Source organism: Hydra vulgaris, chromosome 06, assembly GCF_038396675.1.
Source record: "Hydra vulgaris chromosome 06, alternate assembly HydraT2T_AEP".
NCBI classification, from domain to species: domain Eukaryota; kingdom Metazoa; phylum Cnidaria; class Hydrozoa; order Anthoathecata; family Hydridae; genus Hydra; species Hydra vulgaris.
In genome coordinates this window covers 22,757,613-22,779,040 of record NC_088925.1, presented here as the reverse complement: position 1 = coordinate 22,779,040, position 21,428 = coordinate 22,757,613, and the positions used below count along the sequence as shown (strand labels likewise).

Here is a 21,428-nt window from a genome sequence, read left to right as displayed (position 1 = left end):
CGATTTATATGTTGAAATAATAGCTTTTTTTGGTCAAAAAATTCAAATGTGTTGATAATTATACTTTTCATGCGCGTCTTTTACGCGTACAATTCGCGCATACACATTTATGCACGCGCTACGTTTTACTAGACGCGTTAACTAGAAGTTAAAATTTTAGAGTATCTAATTCAAACAAACTATTTTGTTACGTTACTCTATTTGTATTATTTATATAACAATGGTTTATAAAGGATGTTAAACATTTCAGAAAATAAAATGTCTTTTTTATTATTTTTAAACTTAAGTTTAAATTTCAAATATGAATTTAAAAAAAACGTGCAATTTTCTGCAGCTCGATTTTGATGTTAAATAGTGTCTAATCATCGGCTAGCCACTTTTGACGGGCTGCGACTAATCTTCCACTTAGCAACCGATGAACAAAACTCCAAAAAATATTTATATGAAATATACAAAAAAAAATTAGTGTACTATTAGTGGTGGCTGCTAAAAATGGCTAGCCACTGACTAGCCACTGACACAGCCGATGACTAGCCACTATGAACATTTCGGAAAGTTATCGGCTAGCCATTTATAGTGGCTGCGACTAATGGTCTACTAAGTGATTAATGAGTAAAACTCCAAATTTTATATGGTCATAATTTTTGAACGCTAAGAGATTATTCTAAGATACCTAAAATTTATTGATGAATAATAATTTTTATTTGAGAATGGTAAATAAAAAGTTTTATCAACTAGTTGCTCTCTCGTTTGGGACAGGTTGTAACAACATCGTGTTTGGGATAGGTTGTAACAACATCGAAATGGGCAATGTTGTAATAGGCTATATAGATATAGACTATACATGCAAAGAAAATGTTGAAAGATTTATATCTAACATTGTAATAGAGCACATATTTATTGATAATGGTTTATGATTCTTTTGGTTAGCTCCATTTAACTAAATAAGTTTCAACAAAACTTGATTAGTATTTTACATTTTTATTTGAAAAAATTTGTTTATTATTTTGGTGTCAACATAGCCGAAACGGTTCAAAAACGGTATAAAAACGATTAAAAGATTTGCATCATTAATTTATCATGAAGTTGAATTTAAATACCATTGTTTGGTATTTTAATATATACCATAGTTTCATAGTTTTTTCACACCGTACAGGAAACAATTTTGTTTGTTTTGACTTTTAGAATTAATCAGATTAAATTGTTGTTTATTGAGTTTTAATTAATTAGAGACACCGATAAATATACACATATTGAGTGCACATTGGCGTACGCAAAACGATTCTGACCTTACAATTTTTAAAATATTATTAATAAGTAATATAGTTACATATAAAACCTATAATTCATAAAAATAAATTTATCAAAAAAAAAAAAATCGACGCAGAACAAATGGTAAATATATAACACATATCACACACACACACCACACACATACACACACACACACACACACACACACACACACACACACACACACACACACACACACACACACACACACACATACACGCACACACAAAAAATTTAACGAGATTCATACCTATAAATTAATATTTTAAATGTTAAAATTTAGATATATACATCTCAAATTCTGTTATTTAAAGATTAAAATATTACAAAGATTCCTAAATTAACTAGTACTTAGACCTCTAACCCGGTCTCTATTCTTCATACCATCTTCTTCAATAAAAATATTCAACCCGTTCTTAAGGAGTAAAAGAGTAAAATGTTTTTTTTTCCCCTTCGGGACCCTTTTATTAATTATCATGACAAAAGTAAAACTTTATGTTTTTAGAGACCTGTGATAAAGCTAACACGTCTGCCGACACGACGCCTCGTATTATGTAGAACAAATTGTATTTGGTTATGGTTAAGACAAATTTTTTTGGGAGCTAAACACTTAATATAAAATTGTTTAAACTATTTTTTTAAATGCAACCATTATTGAAATACTAGTTGAAAAAGTCGCGTGCAGCTTTACCAATTGTTTAAAGCAAATCAATAACCACTTGCTAAATAGTAATGCAGAATGCCTACCATAAGTGGATTAGCGGTTTGCATTGATGGTTAAACATAACACAAACATCGCAAATTGTGATTGTAATCTGAAGTTGTTCTCCTAAATGTAACTAACTCAAAGTTTTATTTTCTGCAGATGATGCTATATTTCTTATAGAGGCAAAAACAGAGTTGTATTATCTGTAAGTAAATTTGCAGACTTATCATTAATTGTATTCTCCGAACAATTTTATGCGCACCGGTTACAAATAAGGTAAGCAAAAAAATGGTGAGGCTATTTTTTTATGGATAATTTTTAATGGACATAAATAAATGATCAACAAAAAAAAGATTTTCAGAAACTCTTTTTAAATCAATTAAAAGCTGACTCCGAGTAAATTCTCTGGATCTTACTAAATATTCAAGAACCTTTTAAGCCGTAAACCTTTATGCAAATAAAAAATGAAGCATTTATTAAATGCTTAAAACACAAGTTCATTTAAAAAAGAATACAAAATGACATTTATGAGAATGCTAATTTTTATGTAGTATTTACGTATGCAATATCAATCAATTTAAAATGTATGTATATAAAAATATTTATATAAAATATGTCAAGATGAAAATGAAAGTAAAGTAAATGTTTGTAATAAAATTATCAATAAAAATAAAAATATTTACATTGGGAAAAAAAAAAAAAAAGAACTAGAATATGTGAGCCATTCATAATAAAAATTAATTTTAAAAACATTTTACCACTTACTAGCGATTTATGGATTTATTAGGGTTTTAATTGGTTTTGTGACTCTGTTGGAGATTTTAAATCTGGTCAATAAAGTTAATTCTGTTTAAAAACAAGTTAAAAAATTATTTTTGATAACTTTAAAATTTAAAATTACTGTTTTATCAGCGTATAACTTTGACCAAATGACAACAATAACAACAACAACAACAACAACAACAACAGCAACAACAACAACAACAACAACAGCACCACCAAAAACAGCAACAACAACATTAGCAACACAACACTCGTTTTTTTTAAGAATTGATATCGATAAATTAATGTTCCGATTGGACCACTTCGTTAAATATTTATTACCAATTTTCAAAAATCGATTACCAGCAATATTTGCGAGCGTGTCATTTTCTCACTCAAGACATGTACTTTTTAACATAATAAGTTCTTAAACAGTTATAACTCATAGACAATAATACCTTTTATTTCTTAAAGTAACGACTTGACGTGAATGTATTATTGCACATTACATTCAAATCTGCTGATTTGTTTTTGCTTTGTACTTTCTTTGATGTAGGAGAGCTTATACTTACCCAAGCAACACTTAAGACATTTAAAATGTCTTAAGTGTTGATATATACTACTCTTTTATCTTTGAATACTAACGTAGAACTTCTACTCGTACAACTCGTACAACGCAGTCAATGATGGACGAGTAGTATATCTCTTTTAAACATTTTTTACTTAGTAGATAATTTATTTTATGCATAATATTTGTTGTTTTAGAAATTTCGTTTTCATTTAGCGTAATATGATTTTTTCAATGAAGATGTTCATCAAATATTAAATTTAGAATTTTCATTGATACGACTATTTTTTAATGATGCTTTTTATTTGTTAGATGTGAAATTTGTTTTTTTATCGTGAGATGTGAGAAAAAGAAAGTAACTTATTAGGCTTATATGGTTGGTTAGCTGAGAAAGTTGAAGAAGGCAACTTATTGAATTTATATGGTTGATAAAATACAAGTCTTTTACAAATTTTAAATGTTTTCATTGTTTCATTTGAACATTACAAATTGTAAATAAAAATGAAGTTTTAATAAAAATGAAAAATGAAAACTAAATGAAACAAAAATAAACTTCCAACTTTTTTTTTTATTGAAAATTATTAACTTAGTCATTAATTTATAATTTTACCTTTTTGTTTAATCAAGGTAAGTTTTAATTCTAAATACAATTAAACAACTAAACCATACATTAAATATCCATTAAGTTTAGATTAGTATTAATAACATTAATTAAATAAAATGGACTATTTTATTAAACTAATTTCAATTTTTTTTTTCTTGTAGATTGGTTAAGTAAATTTATTTCTGCAGTATTATAAAGTCTAATGAGTTGGCCATACAGCCCAACGCCTCCGTTTCCCCTTTCTCATCATGTCTCAAATAATTATTCTGCATATTTTCCATATAACTACAATGGTAACTTGTTTTTATTACTTTTTGCACTTGTTTTTTTAAACTAAATTTAACAAAATAAAATATTTTTCAAATTTAAATATTTTTTTGTTATATCATTTAAAACTTAAGGTTTTCCAAGAAAACAGCGTCGCGAAAGAACGACATTCACCAAAATTCAGTTAGAAGTTCTTGATAATTTGTTCAAAGAAACAAAGTATCCCGATGTATTCATGCGAGAAGATGTTGCACGAAGAATATCTTTACCAGAATCAAGAGTTCAGGTATTCTTATCATAAGTAAAAACGTTTTAATAAAGCATCCTAGTGAAAAAAAAAACTTGTCCAACTTGAGTTTTATGTGGGTTCCCATAAACCCCAAACAAAACCCACATAAGAACCCATGTGGGACAAGCGTTTTTTTTCCTGGAATAATTTAAGGTTAAAAAAAGTAGTTTTGTTACAAATATCCGTTTTAAGAAAATTGAGTTTCAAGTTTCAAAATGGGTTTTAATATGGGTAAAAAAAAAAAAATTAATTTTTTTTTGCAGAGATTACATTTAAAACCGACTAAAATCAATCCCATAAAGTTTGGGGTTTTAAAGTTCTTCTATACAATTAGACAATTTTTTTCTTAAAAATTGATGTATTAAGTTTTTTATTAGATTAATTACAAATATAGGTCTAAGAAAGACAGAATTAAATAATGATATTTTTTTTTTAATGAAAAAAAAGAAGTTGTATTTGGTCCCAAAAAAGGACTAAAACTGTTTACACAATTTTTAGCATAACACTTTATGTTAAAAACTTTGAAACTTGCACATTTTGCCGACTTGAAATTTGTATTATAATAATATAAACTACAATCTGACCCAGCTTCACATTTAAACTACAAAAACTGCAAAAATATAGCCATTTTCATAACAACTGGTGATTTTCACTATTTTACTTGCCTATAAAATTTCATAAGTAAAAGTCTGAGTAAACGAGACTCTTCATTGCTCTATAAGTAACGAATATTTGTGAAAAATTTCAAGATGTTTCGTAAAGTATTAGTGAATGTATTATGTGACGGTATAACCAAAACAACCAAAAACTGTTCTGTGAAAAAACAGTTTTGAAAATCAGATAATATTTATTATATAATATAAAACAGAACTAACTCAATAGAATCCAGAACTATAGGGTTGACATTTTAAAATGTTTTTGTTTTTGTCTATGAGCCCTTTTCTTAGTCCTCGTTTTTTTCGTCTTTTAAAGTGTTAGATGATTGTTTATTGTTTAATGATGTTAGATGATTGTTTATTGTTTAATGATGTTAGATGATTGTTTATTGTTTAATGATGTTAGATGATTGTTTACGATGAATTAAAGCTTTATGATGGTCACTTTAATTATTTTTTTTCAATAAAAGTTCGATGTGAAATATTAAACTAACGAAAAATCTTCGAACTAAATTTTTTTAGTTATGACAAGTGCATCAGGAATGCTTGTAAACAAATTAGTAATGGATTGCACCAGAAATTTTTTGCAATAGAGCTGTTATAATTCCATAACATGGTTGCTAAGGACGCTGCTAAGAGTAAAAATCTATACCAACATTGTAATAAATTGAATTAACTTCAAGTATTTTTCATTTTCTTTTTTTTTTCAAAATTCGATGACAAATTCTGATTCTGTGATTAATTTTATTCTTAAAGCAACTATAGCAAAAAAAAGTTAAAATTTAAAAAGTTTTGCTTTTTTATTTGTATAGAAGTACCTTATGACTTTTTTTAAAGAGTACTACTTTTACTTCTAATCTAATCTAAATTTTTTTAGCATCGAAATCAAAAACAAAATTAAAAAAAATTTATAAAGAAAATTTTGTTATTATTGTTATTATCGTTATTAATACTACATTGAAATCGTTAAAGTTTACATTGAAATCGTTAAAATTTACATTGAAATTGCTAAAGTTTAAATTGATGAGTCTTCTGATACAGTAGTAAAAATAAAAAGTTGAAAGAAAAATAACAAAACTCCCAAAAAATACAACAAAACACAAATTGAAGCATATAAATATAGTAAAAGGATTGTAAAAGAATTCACATGTATAACAAGAATACCTCTTTACACATTAAAGAATTCACATGTATAACAAGAATACCTCTTTACACATTAATAGAAAAAAAATCTGAAGCGAAAAAGAATAAAAAGAAAGTTATAAAACTGATAAATAACTTCACTCATTTATATCCAAATTCATCAACTAAGATGCCTAAATTTGTACTTTTTTTTAAATCAATGGCTTAAACTATGGGTTAAGTTACATTATCAATCATGTCATCCGCCAGAGGATGTTTTACATAAGCACCCGTAAAATGCTTTTATTGAACTGCTGTTTTTATGAACGAGATCTACTCCAAGGGTAATGTAATATTTTTTTTCTTCACTTCTTTACTCTGTCAAAATCTTTATTCGAGAGCAAGCGGCTACGGTTAGGGATGAGGTAGTTAATTAAAATTTATCTAATGGAGGGATGTGTGTATACAATACTTTGCTGTATAGGAATAAATATTGATTTTTTTTTGTAAAAAATAATTATCCACAAGCATTACCAGTTGAGTGATTGAAACCCAGAAATGAAATGGTTTAAGAAAAAAGTTACTTCATTTGGTTACAAGCATAAACATTTGCGTGCACTTAGTAACACTTTCATAAATCGCAAATTTTGAAGCCGGTTTATTTTATAATACTCGTACCCAATCCTAACTAATGCAGTGGCAAATTTTCATTTAAACTCCTTAAAGTTACGGTTTTATCTATCTTTTTTTAATGGCTTGTTTAACTTCTGTAATTTGAATAATAATAACACCAGTATTATGCTTGTCCACATTGGGTTGAGTCGAGAGATTCTTAGTGATATTAGTAATACTAAATTCGGTTGACATTCGGTTTGTTAGAGCATAATATTTTTTTTTTTAATATTTAACTTATAGGAAATCAAAATTTTTTATTTGTATTTGCAAGAACTTTTAAAAGCATATTAAAGGTATAAAAAATCTATAGATTGCAGAGGTATCAAGATATTTAGTTTATTGTCTGCTGTAGTGGCTCTCGCTAGCTGAAAAAATTTAATGTTGTCACGTTTTTCTAAACTTTTATCAAGTTTTTTGTGGTCTTTTCATGATCAGCAAAAGAAGCAAAAATACTCTTTTAATTTTCAGTAAACATCGCAAACTATTTTAAACTTAAAACTGCGACATACTATAAAAGATTTACTGGCAAAATGTTACAAATATTACAATATGTAATATTTGTGAATAACTACAAGCTTAAGGATTCATTAAATTAATACCCATGCCAAACTTAATTCAGATAACATGGATTCATTAAAAAAAAAAACTAAACTTTTTTTTTTTTTAATTTTGTTATTTAGTTGCCCAAGAAGCCTGCCTTCCTTACCGTGACACGAATATATGTCCAAAGTTCGTTTCGAACCTGGATCTCCTGCTTCTAAAGCAAGCGTTTTAACCACTGCGCCACGGCCATAATTACTAACCCAGCGTTTGAATTGCGAAAATACTGTTGAATTTTTTGAAAAACGAAGTTTTTCCAAAAATTTGACACTATTTTTTCCAAAAAACCTAATAGTAATGCTATCTAATAGTAATAGTAATGCTATCTAATAGTAATAGTAATGCTATCTAATAGTAATAGTAATGCTATCTAATAGTAATAGTAATGCTATCTAATAGTAATAGTAATGCTATCTAATAGTAATAGTAATGCTATCTAATAGTAATAGTAATGCTATCTAATAGTAATAGTAATGCTATCTTGATGCTAATAACTAAAAAACTTTTTTATGCATTTTATAAATACAGTTTTAAATCATTTAAAAATCGTGATATTGTACCTTATATAAAATAGTGGTATTGTACCTTATATAAAATAGTGATATAGTACTGGTCAATCAATAAGTTGTCAATGACTTTAATGTCTGGTATGACAAACTTTGGATTTAAAATTGGCCTTAACTTAAAGCATCCCATTCGGAAGAGCTGCTATTTAGCTGTGAGTCAATGGCTCCAGAAAATTTACGTGGTCCTTTAGTGGTTCCATCAACTCTTATAAAAAAATGGCTCAAAGGTAGATTTTAGATGCAAAATGAAAATATTCCACTGCAATAAAACACCTAGAGATATTTTTAAATATCTGATGGAACCACGTAAATGACCAGTATTGACATTTGTTCCATCTACCTTTATTAAATTCAGTTTTTTTGAAGCTCAGTTCCCTGCGGTGTTTTGAATATTCCATAATTAACATGATCAGTTCACACCAAATATCCCAAATTTCATTTGCAACTATTGCTGTGGATTGATCATGGTAAGGTAATCTGAAAATAGAAATTTCTTATAACATAGGTGCAGAACGTTTTATAAATATAGGTAATTTAGTTTTCATAATTAAAAGGTGCTTGTTACTTAGTATTAAATAACTGGCTCACCAGTGATGAAATGAAGCTCCTCTAGAAGTGTTAAAGAATGATATTTCTCATTAATTTCACAATTCGCAAGAGCTGCGTCTTGACTGCTATTGAAGCCTATTTCTGTGACCTTTATGAACATAATTTTTTCTTATTACTGCGCTTCTGCTTTCAATTTTTCTTTTTCTCTTTTTAATTTGTTTCTGAAAGGTATTGTGTTAAAACAATTATAATTATGATAATTTTAATTATTTTTAATTAAATAATAACTAAATTACAAACAGGTATTTAGTCGTAATTTGTATGATAAAAACATTTACTTGTCAATTGACTTCTTTATTTCTCTTGACACTTGAGGACTTTCTTCATCAAATTTTTAAAAAAGAACAGCTTGCTTTCATCTTAGAAGAATCCAGTTTCTAGGTTTTCTTTGAACTAAGACTTTCTTGAAAAAACTCTTTCTTAAAATTTAGCTTCAGATGGTGCTTCAGAAACTAGCTTAGAAGTGTAGTAGCCTTGTCTTTTGTTTTTTTGGTCCTGAAAACTAAATAATATATAATAATATGCTTATGTTTACAATATATAATAACAATTATAAAGTTTACAATATGCAACAATAACAATATTAATAATATCAGTAATGATAGCAATAATAATCATAATTATAATAATCATACTAACTATATTATTAAAAACAATTAGACACCAGTTTTTATAAACACTAATGTTATATATTCAAAATTTAGAAGTTAGGTTTTAGATGCAAAACGTGAATATCCCACTGTAATGGAACTCTATTTTGAAAAATATTTCAAAATATCTAATGGAATCACGTAAATTACGTGGAATTGTTACGAACTGATAAAAGTAACTATTAAAAATGACATTAAAACAATTATATAACTATAAGAATTATTTATAAAATTTTAAGAATTATAAAGCATCAACAAAAATTTTAAACAAAATACACCAAACAAAAACACTACGCACAAAAACAGCAATAAAATGTATACAGAGTTCAAAATAAATGAACTATATTGAAATTAAAAAGAATTAAAAAAAAAAAATCAAAAGGAAAAAATAAATAAAATAACGAGAAATTAATAATAACAACAAATAATGAAAAAATACAAAAATGTCTTTTTCTTCCTTTCTTTTTCAATTACAAATATTTTTTTAATTTTTTTTACAGTTCAATGGTTTAATCGCATTACATATTCTTCACATTCTTGTTTACTTTTTTATTTCTTGTTTTTCATATTCGATTTTCTTTTTTTTTAATTTTTTTTCATTAAAAATTTTCATTTTCTCTGTTTTTAAAGTGGGGTAACCTGGGGCAAAGCGAGACACTTTCATGGAGAATGTTCATAACTTGAGAAGAATCACGTTTCACAACAAGAAATTTCGCAGGCCACTAGCACATTATGTCTAATGATCTCTTTAATATTTGTGGTGATAGGTTGTTGCATTGGTATATAATTAAATTCAAAATGGCAACAACTATCCTATAAATGAAATCTGTCTCACTTTCCCCTGAACCTGGGGCAAAGTGAGACAGATTTCATTTGAAGAAAAAACTAAGTGAAAATATAATTTTCAATAAAATTAAAGCAGACTTTTGATAAATTAAATCTGATCTAATATAAGAATGCAAATAAACACGCAAAGGTATCATTTTATAATGTAATTTCTCTAATGCAACTCAAAATATATGAGTATATTAATAATTTTGCTTGCATAAAAAACAAATATTATCTAAAACAAAAAACACAATAGGAAGTAAAACACAGTATTAATCGAAAAAATATATATTGAACACAAAGTCTCATGTTTGTCAAATATTTGAACAAAATACCAAATCTACTTGCATAAAAAAGCGTTTTTCCTTTTAAATTTTAAATCATAAAACATGATAGGAATTAAAAAATCAATAAAAAAATGCGTATGCAAAGTTTCATGTTAGTCAAAAAATTTAAATAAAATCTATTCACATAAAAAGCAAACATTGTTTAATGTGCAGTCTTTGTGTACCCAAACAGTACAAAGACAACAAGCTATTCAGTCAATTTGGGTACCATTGCACCTTTTCCTTTGACAAACTGGACAAAAACATTTCTCTTCATTGTTTACAACTTTTTCAATTAGCATTTCTATAAATTTCTTTTCTTTTTGAAAAAATTCTTTTTTATATTTTTTTTGTTTAATTTATTGTCATTGTTCTTTTCCAGTAAATTTTTTTTCTTATTGTTCTTTTTTTTTTCCTATTGTTTTTTTCTCATTGTTCTTTTCAAGTAAAATTTTTCCCTATACTAGTTATAACCTGAGATTTTTCAGCTAATTTTCTATTTGGAGGATAAAGTTTTGGAATTTGAAGTATTTCTTCAAAAGAACTTTATGAAGTAACAGTGGTCTCTGAAAAGCTTTCAACTGGTTTTAATTTATCATGACTCATTAATTCTAATGTAGTCAACTCTGGCTTATTTAAAATTTCACTTTCTTTTTTGTTATCGAGTTCCAAGTAAATTTCATGACGTATGGATAACCTGATTTTTTTATTATTATCACTCAAAGATGTCCTGGGATATTAATTTTTTATCAAATGCCAATTAAATGAGACAATTCCAGTTGCTTTAAAACTTGAAGTAGCATTTTCTTTATTAGCAGCTCTTAGATATGCTTGATTAAAAATTTATCCAAGATTTTCTGTTTGTATTCGTCTTCCTGAATGGTTTCGCATCCAACTATCTTATACATGCTTGATTAAAAAAGGTTTTCAAAGGCTTAAAAAATCCACGGTCCAATGGTACCGATAGCAAAAATAATCCATTGTCACGTGCATAGTCTATAAGTTTTAAGCTTTTGGTATGAGAATGATGACCGTCAAACATAAGTTAAACTTTGTTGATCAAGGTGCATCGTACATATTTAAGAAAATTTTGTATATATTCAAGAAATAAACAAATATTAACCCAGTCATTTTCTGAGCATCCTTGAATAGTTCCAACTGGAGCATTATTTGTGAGTAACAATATTTTATTTTTTTTTGCTCTTAAATATCATCATGGGTGGTACATAATGGCCAACAGAATTACATGCACATAAAATTGTTTTGTGACTCCTTTTTTCCCACTTGTCACTGGTGAAACACACCATTTTTCTGTAGATGAGATAACTTTTAATGGCTTATGAACACATGACAACCCAGACTCATCACAATAAAAAATTTGATGTGGCTAAAAGTGATATATATCTAACAAATTCTTTAAATTACTAAAATAGATTTTAATATTATTTTCGTTCAAACCAAATACTCTGTTTATGAAAATTGCTTCTGGTTTTTTTAGGGATAAATCAGGATGGCGTTTTAAAAAGCCTCTCACAAAGTCTTCTCCTGCTAATATCCTATCTTTGTTTAAAGAGTTTGGAATTAAATTTTTTTTGCAGAACTCAATTACTATCAATCTAATATCCATTATTGAGAGACCATAAAATGAATTGTCCATATCTTTAATATACTTATTTAGATCTTGTTCTTGGTTATCAGAAGGCACTTTTCTAAATCTGCCAAGTAAATTAGTATGTAAACTACTTTCAAGTGAAGCCTTTTTAACACGCCGATGTAGTGAATCTTTTGGCACACTAAAGTTTTCACAAGCTTTTCTTAAAGGTATCTACTTCAACTTTACTGCTGTAATAGCATTTTTTATGTCATCTTCATTCCAGTTAGCATGATTAGTTTTTCTCTTGTAGTTTCTCATTTAAAAATTTTTGGTCACTAAATGACAACAAAGTTATATTCTTTTAAAGTTTCCAATAAAATTATGTTTTACTTTTATATAAAGTTCTTTCATAAAATAATGATAGCAAGTTTATAAACTTGCTATCATCACGTTTATAAACTTGCTATCAAACCTTTACTTTGATATATATATATATATATATATATATATATATATATATATATATATATATATATATATATATACATATATATATATATATATATATATATATATATATATATATATATATATATATATATATATATATATATATATATATATATATATATATATAAATATATAAGTCACTAATACTAGACAGTTTTTGCAAAAACTGTCTAGTATTAGTGGTCAAAAATTCAGATAACTTACTTCCTGACCATCAATATGGGTTTTGATCTTCACGTTCTACTGCTGATTTGTTAACGGTAATAACTAATAGGTTTTATCGTGCGTTTAAATAGATGTGGAGAGGTTAGAGCTATTGCTCTAAAGTTCTTGATAAAGTTTAGCGTGGTGGTTTTCTCCATATGCTCTCTTCTCACTTCTCTCTTCTCACTTCTCTCTTCTCACTTCTCTCTTCTCTCTTCTCTCTTCTCAGTATAAAAGTTGTCTTCGATGGACAGCACTCTTCTTTATTTCTTGAAACTTCAGGGGCTCCTGTAAGTTCTGTCATTGGCCCTAGACTTTTTTTAACTTTCAATAACAATCTCCCGAACTTTAACTCAGATAAAACTAAATTTTTTTTCGCTAATTGTTATTGCAACAATCTAGATTTTCCTATATTTATGAACGGTAATGTACTCGATGAGTCATATACCCATCGTCTTCTTGGATTAACTCTTACTTCCAATCATTCTTGGAAACCATTTATCAAATTTATTGCAAAATTAGCATCTGCTAAGGTTGCATCTTTTTATCGAGCTCGCCACTTTCTTACTCCAGATTCTATTCTTTTACACTATAAATCTCAAATCTATTCTTTTATGGAGTGCTCTTGCCATAGCTAGAGTAGATATGCAAATGAAGCCCTTTTTATCTTTTCGACAAGATGTAAAAATGCATTCTAAACATAGTTGAACCTGCTCTTTGCAGCCAGTTCTCAACAGTTGTCACATTGTCATAATCTCGCTGCTCTAAAGAGCTAGCGTCTATTGTGCTATCTACTAAAATTTATTCTCGTGTTACTTGTGTACCTCTCTTCTGCTATCTACTAAAATTCATTCTCGTGTTACCGGTCAAAGGTTTTAGGTTCTGATCAAAGGTTTTGGTGCTGATCAAAGGTTTTAGGTTCTGATCAAAGATTTTGGTGCTGATCAAAGGTTTTAGGTTCTGATCAAAGGTTTTGGTGCTGATCAAAGGTTTTAGGTTCTGATCAAAGGTTTTGGTGCTGATCAAAGGTTTTAGGTTCTGATCAAAGGTTTTAGGTTCTGATTAAAGGTTTTAGGTTCTGATCAAATGTTTTGGTTTTGATCAAAGGTTTTTGGTTCTGATCAAAGATTTTAGGTTCTGATTAAAGGTTTTAGGTTCTGATCAAAGGTTTTGGTTTTGATCAAAGGTTTTAGGCTCAGATCAAAGGTTTTGGTGCTGATCAAAGGTTTTAGGTTCTGATTAAAGGTTTTAGGTTCAGATCAAAGGTTTTGGTTCTGATCAAAGATTTTAGGTTCTGATCAAAGGTTTTGGTTCTGATCAAAGATTTTAGGTTCTGATCAAAGGTTTTGGTTCTGATCAAAGGTTTTAGATTCTGATCAAAGGTTTTAGGTTCTGATTAAAGGTTTTGGTGCTGATCAAAGGTTTTAGGTTCTGATCAAAGGTTTTGGTGCTGATCAAAGGTTTTAGGTTCTGATCAAAGGTTTTGGTGCTGATCAAAGGTTTTAGGTTCTGATCAAAGGTTTTGGTGCTGATCAAAGGTTTTAGGTTCTGATCAAAGGTTTTAGGTTCTGATTAAAGGTTTTAGGTTCTGATCAAAGGTTTTGGTTTTGATCAAAGGTTTTAGGTTTAGATCAAAGGTTTTGGTGCTGATCAAAGGTTTTAGGTTCTGATTAAAGGTTTTAGGTTCTGATTAAAGGTTTTAGTTTTGATCAAAGGTTTTAAGTTCTGATCAAAGGCTTTAGGTTCTGATTAAAAGTTTTAGGTTCAGATCAAAGGATTTGGTTCTGATCAAAGGTCTTAGGTGCGTAAACTTTTAAAATTCTTTAATTTTGATTTCTTAATTTTATGTGTTTTGTTTAAACACATTTTTGTGTCACTTATTTCAGTTTACTTTCATGTTCAAAAATTTTCATCAGTTAAAAAATTAATTATTATTAGATATCAATGGCTTCATTAAATAAAAAATTTGCAGTCAAATATTATGATGAAAAACCATTTCAAATAAAAAGTTTCCGATTGTGCAACAACAGAACATTAGGCAAAGCAGCTCTGCCAATTTTTGTGGCATTTTCAACTTCTTAGGAATTAAACCTGACTTTAGCTAAATTATTATCATTAAAACCAAACACATTTCCGTTTCCGGTTTTAAGTCTGTTTCTAATTCGCACTATCTATAATTAAGACAGAAATTAAATACTTTGTGTGCAAATAACAAGCTCATAAGTTGCATTAATTGTTTTAAATTTAAACTTTTCTAAAAATGGAATAATTTTCTGTTTTTTAGTAGTACTACTATTATATTTTTTTAACTTACAAATGGCATTTATATTTTTCTAAAAAAAGTGAAAAAGGAGTGAGCGGTGGGGGAGGGGGTGGGGAGGGGGTGGGAATTGAACAGACTAACCAACCATTGGAAAGACCACATTTAATGTTCAATAGATCTTCTTCCTAATTTTACTAATTTATATATATATATATATATATATATATATATATATATATATATATATATATATATATATATATATATATATATATATATCAAGGGCGGATCCATAGAGAGTGAGAGGGACGATCTCAGCCAATTTTTAGCTCTTCACAAGGTTGAGAAGCTACGTCCAGCACGGGTAACACTTACAGGACATGACTTGATAATTTGAAACAACTTGTGTGTAATTGGATATTGCACTTGGTCACACAAATCAAAAACAATAGAAAGATCAGTAGGTAGTGATGTGATTCCTCCCTCATTTTTCATCCTTATAAATTTGCACTGCAATAGTTCAACTTCCGATGTAAATTCAGGTGCAGGTAAGTATTGGAAGTCCTAGAGAGCCCTAAGTCCAAGAATGACGCCATAAACATTACCGATTGCAGAAAGAGTTTCACCAATATCTTTATGATTCAGTATAGTAGTATTTTTTGACATCAAAGCATACACTACTGGTCAAAAGTTTGGGTTCAATTGATAAATTTAACTATATGCAAAAAAAAATATGACTTTTCTCATCATAGGTGTTTATTTATATTGTTTATAATAAAATAATCATACTTTCAGCAAAATAGGAGATTATTTTGCGGATCATGAAGTATACTTTTGATAAATTTTTTAAAAAATAGATGTTTCAAATCACTTTCAACTACTTATATTCGTTCAAAAAAATATAAGATATAAGAAGACATTTTAAAAAATCTTTCGGTATTTTTTTCAATTTTCCATTCTTTAAAGTATCCTCTCTTTGTTTTTATAACAGCGTCACTCTTGCAATCAATTTCTACAATGATATATGATTTGGTATGATTGGTTGGTTGAACTTTTTTCATATTTTATTTAACTCGTTCCTCAAAAACTCGATCGGATTTAAATCCGATGACTGAGGAGGCTATTCCATATATTTTAGTTCATTTTTTTTTTTTTGACTGTGATATAATTACGGCAGAATTTTAAAACAAATAAAAACAAATCCGCGACACACATTCTTTTCCCGCATGGAAATGCATATTTTTGGAGAATGTTGTAGCTTTTTTTTATCCACGATGCCTTCAATTCGCACAAGATCACCAACTTTTTTTTCAGCAAAGCATCCCTAGACCATGATTGACCCACCACCATGCATGGGATCTTGTATTGTTTTATCATGCGTTCTCCTATTAAACAAAAACCATATTGTCAACGATTTCCTCTAAAAGTTTCAAACTTTGACTCATCAGTAAACAAGACTTGAGACCATGGTTGAATTGTCTAATCTGTATGTTTTTTTGCCCATTTTAATCTTTTAATTTTATTTAGATGCGTAGTAATGGTTCTTTGGAAGCAACAACCTTTCAAATCGTAACTGCAAAGACATCGTTTTATGGTTGAAAACATAGAATTTAATTCTTGGCAAATTTCGGGAGCAGTTCGAGTACACTTTCTTTTACTTTGAACACGGATGGATTTTTCTTCGTGACTCAGCGTTGCTCTAGGCCTCTCTGAACAATGACGATTTGTTGACATCCAGCTTCTTGCTTTCTTTGCAATGCTCTTATAACTGCATTATGAGAAACATAGGTTTTTGAAGCAATTTTTCGTGTTGAAGAACCTTCTTTGTGTAGTGCCACAATAACAGCTCGTTTTTTTACACTTAGCTCTGCTTTATTACCCATTTTTTGTCAATCAAAACAAAAATATATACTTGTCTTCGATTTCAGTACTATAAACAAATACTTTAAACTGTTTTAACATTCGTTATTAATATAATGATAAACCTACATTGTATGAACACAATTAGATATGTGAATCTCATTATAATCAAAACGTAATTAAAAAATGTAAAATAAATTCTTAAAATTAATGTTACGCTAGTTTTTAATGGAAGGAGCTTCAATTTTTGAAAAAAATTGAAAAATGAAAAGTTGAAAAATAAAGCAAGTGAACCCAAACTTTTGACCAGTTGTGTAGATTTGAAGAAATGGTAATTTTTAGTAAGAAAAACGTGTATTTATGTCCAATATTAACGCATCAAGTAGAAGGAAGTAAATTGATTGCCTGTAATATTCTTACATCGATTTTGAATGGTTTATTTTCAAGGTTTAACTTTTTTTCCAACATGTTTATAACCGATCGACCAATAACTTTGCCGTCAAGAACAGGTTCATTGTAAACGGATGCATTATTTATTTCGTTTACTAGCATTAATTGACCTGCACTTTCCAGTAAACCATAAATTTCACAAAATATTCAACAGAAATTCAATCAAAGGTAGCTGTATATTGTATATGTATAAATATAGTAAATAAACTGTATATGTATAAATATAGCTGTATGCAAAACGTAAAATCTGTAATTAGTTCACATGACCATAAGATTTTACACAGTGATACAAATTTGAATGCGAGAACTTGCAACTGCATTACAAAGACCGCATGCCCATTGAACAATCAATGTTTATTCAATAATATTGTTTATCAAGCTATTGTGATTGATGAAAATCCTAATCTTAAAAAAAAAGAAAAAGTATTTTTCGGTATCAGTGAGACACCATTCAAGCTTAGATTCGTAAATCATTTAAAATCTTTTAATGCCCTGCAATGTATTGCACGGCATTAAAAGATTTTATGTATTGCACGGTTTAATGTATTGCACGGCATTATTGTTTTTTAAGGACTACGCCTTTAAAAACAATAAGTTCGAAGTCATTAAATCTCATTAATTTTTTTCTTATAGCAGATCATAAGTCAACTAACAAGTTTAGAGCTTCTGGATACCATAGACTAATAAAAATAGAGATATAAAGCCGGAGTTATTTTGAGACTCCGCATCCCTGCAAGAAACGTTATAAAATCATATGTTAATATTCTATTATACTTTTGCTTTGCGGTGTTTTTGAAATAACCAGTCGCGCTTTTATCGTCCATTATGTTTAAGAGGGCTTCCAATATTTCCTCGAGATATTTGTTGACTGGTTTTACTGATTCCGTTTTTGTGCTTCACCTGGTAGGGTGTCATACTTTAAAACCGCAAGTTGAGCTTTTCCCAGCGCTGGCTTAAACGAGAGAAGAAAACATAAAATGAATTGATGATTTAAAAAAAATTTGAAAATACTTCTTCTTTGGCTACATAGACGTCTACCAAACTCTGTGAACGATTATCACAATTTACAAATAGTCATGCGTCCAGCCATAATAGTAGCATTATCATAGCGTTGTGAGTTACTATCTTGTAAATTCATATTTTCATTTTTAGCTCTATTTTTAAAAAAATTAAAGCTTTAGATATTTTGAACATACTCTTACCTTAGCCCATATTTATATCTATAAATCCTCTTACCTTATCTATAAATCCTCTTACCTTAGCCCATATTTATATCTATAAAAATTAATTATATAGACATAAATATGTCTTCATATCTATAAAAGTATTTATTTATTTTCAATTTTGCTTTTTTGCGCTCTCCCTCCCCCCTCCCTCTCAGTTGGCGTCCATTGCACGTCCCATGCTTGCCACACTCTAGTTACGCACTGTATATACGCAAGGAAAATGATATATATTATTTGCTCTATATATTATATAATTTAATGTAAACTTTTATTAAAATTATTAGCTTAATAACTTTTAAACCTTAACTTCATTTTAAATTTTTTAGTTGTATTTATGTTAATAATCAGATATACAAAAAATTTCTTTCAGGTGTGGTTTAAAAATCGACGTGCTAAGCATCGTCAAAAAAGTAAAAGGAAGCCATTTCACCAAGATAAAGATTGCGATTTAGATAAGTCATGTTCGTCTACGGTTGTTAATAACAAACAATCTCGCAGTACAGCTTTTATATTGCCGGCAAAATCTGTGGAGGCTGTGTTTAAAGCAAATAACTCAGAATCACAATGTTCCTTTGATGTAAATCAACAAGCAATAAGACAAAACTCTTCATTTACTTCTTCTAACCAACAAATTTCTTCAGCAGCATTTGAAAAATCTCAAACGTTTCCTTGTTATTTACCGACATCTTTATCGTCTTATAGACCGTTTCCAATTGAAGCTCATTCTTCAATATACTCATCTGCTCAGGCGCGTAGTTTTTACTCAAACTACGTACAAGCACCAATCGAGTACCAATCTTATGTTTTTAATTTCAATAACTCTCAAGCAGTTAGTACGCAATGGACAAGTTATGGATCATCTATCTGATTTTTTACGTTTAAACTGTTAAATTATTTTTTGCGTAATGCACATTAAAATTTAAGTAATGACCGCCTAGTCATATTAATTAAATATTTAAATTACGTATCTAACCAAGAGCTATAAAACAAAACAATAGATAATGGTTAATAGAGAGAACAAAAAAAGCTATAAATAACGCAGTTTTACTATAACATATATTACAATACAGCATTAAACTATATAAAGTATATATTAGTAAACTTACTTATTATTAATTTAAATATCAAATTTATAAGAAAAGGACTTTTTTTTCAAAGTCAATCATAATAAAATAATCTGCCTTTACTTTACCTTTCTCCTGTACTTTACTTGATACTTTAATCCAGAAGAAAGTTTTTTAGTCAGAACATTTAAAATTAGAAGGTCTAACTGATTTTGAACAAAAAAGGTATTTGACTAAATAAACTAAATCAAGCTAAACTCTTATCAAGTGTGCAATGTTTGGGAATTAAATCATAAAATCATGAATAGCTTTGAAATTGCTTTTAGTAGATCTTAATTTAATTAAACTTTTTTAGACCTTGAAATTTAAATTCTTCATCTTTGTAGTTTGAAATATCGGTTACATGTTGATGAGAAAAAAAGCCCAGGAAATAATGACGAGGAATCAATGAACCAAGTTTTGTGTTTTAATGCAAGTGAAAAAAAAAATTCAACATCATTTTTGAAAATACATTCCTGTTATCGATAAATCTACACAATTGTCAAAAAAGAGTTCAAACCTCTTCGGAAATGACCCAAAAAATTCCTTGGAGGGGTGATTCTATAGGTTATGGTGATCACTTTAAAACAAAAGTTCAAATCTTTTAATTACGTCCGCAGGAGAATATTGCATTTAAAGTTTTTACTTATTTTACACTAAGAAACTTAATTTTCGAAATGCGTTTCCACAGCTAAAAGTCACTAAAAAAATCTTTTGTTTTGTCTTAAATGATGCAAGTAAACAACTCTAAACAACATTGTATGCAAGTAAACAACTCTAAACAACATTGTATTAAACTATTGTTTAAGTTTTTTTCCATCATTCAAACTGAAATATGTTGGCACCAAATTTTTGCCGTTGAATAAACTTAAACAAATAAATTGGCATTTCAATTAAAAATTAATTAGTCTTTGTCAAAAAATGGTCAGTTTAGCAAAAACTCATGGTGATTGCAGAAAATCTGTTTGCTTTTTGTGTTTAAAGAAAAAGTGATCGTATATTAACTGGTTTTTTGATTGAAAGAGTCAAGAATATTTTTAAGTGTAATATTAATTTAAATGTTAAAAAAATTCCACCTGGCATTTGCAATTCATGTAGAAGCAAACTACAACGACTTGATACTGGTAGTTTTATTAGACAAATACCAGGCTTATACAATTTCAATTCGATTAACACTAAGCAATCTACAAGATATTCTGGTGCTTGCCAGGTCACAGAAAATCTGACACAATTGCGTTTGATATATTGAACCAAAAAATTCTACATATATTGAACCAAAAAATTCTACATATATTGAACCAAAAAAGTCTACTCTAATATTGACCGTATCAAAGCTTTCAGTCCCAAACCGTCATCATAAGAGCCAGCTGAAAAAAGGATGCAGTATTTATTTTTCAGTACTTGCAAAAGGACATCCTCACTTTTGTACTATAGGTATAAGGCGGAAAAATGTACAGAAACTTGCCGTAGAAAACCGTGAGCGTGGTGAACAAATAGCAGCTGATTTAATCTCTAAAAAAAATGTCTCCTCAGGAGGTACTGTCAAACTTAGTCGAGCAAGTGAAGGTAAATCTTTAAAAGTTCTGCCAGGAGATTTAGCGAAGTACAAACAGCAACTATTTACTGGTAAAACATTAGTCGAAGCTCAAAACAGTACAAATCTTTCCAATGTTGGTGTGAAAAGGCTTGTATCAGCT

General features: G+C 28.5%; 1 protein-coding gene and 1 long non-coding RNA gene across 3 annotated transcripts; one reads left to right on the top strand and one right to left on the bottom strand.

The window, feature by feature from the left end:
- The first annotated feature begins 2,068 nt into the window (after positions 1-2,068).
- On the top strand, positions 2,069-19,719 carry LOC105846072 (homeobox protein OTX1 B). Of its 2 annotated transcripts, none has more exons than XM_065799612.1 (4): positions 2,069-2,204; positions 4,095-4,226; positions 4,335-4,486; positions 18,999-19,719. In XM_065799612.1, exons 2-4 carry the CDS (start codon positions 4,136-4,138, stop codon positions 19,494-19,496), a joined length of 741 nt encoding a protein of 246 aa, XP_065655684.1. In that variant the 5' UTR covers positions 2,069-2,204; positions 4,095-4,135; the 3' UTR covers positions 19,497-19,719. The 2 variants fall into 2 exon arrangements, with proteins under 2 accessions (XP_065655684.1, XP_065655683.1); XM_065799611.1 differs by having other exon boundaries at positions 2,113-2,275.
- Positions 8,062-9,220, bottom strand: LOC136080988 (uncharacterized). The gene is made up of 3 exons (XR_010638789.1): positions 8,996-9,220; positions 8,697-8,878; positions 8,062-8,585 (listed from the first exon to the last, which is right to left on the bottom strand). It is a non-coding gene; the product is annotated as an uncharacterized LOC136080988 (long non-coding RNA).
- Positions 19,720-21,428: the final 1,709 nt, after the last annotated feature.

Bases quoted from the DNA above. Each gene is read 5' to 3' on its own strand.
- LOC105846072 (XM_065799612.1), top strand. From the start codon at position 4,136: ATGAGTTGGCCATACAGCCCAACGCCTCCGTTTCCCCTTTCTCATCAT. The intron at 4,227-4,334 runs GTAACTTGTTTT...TTAAAACTTAAG, and splicing joins TTTTCCATATAACTACAATG to GTTTTCCAAGAAAACAGCGT. The intron at 4,487-18,998 runs GTATTCTTATCA...AATTTCTTTCAG, and splicing joins TACCAGAATCAAGAGTTCAG to GTGTGGTTTAAAAATCGACG.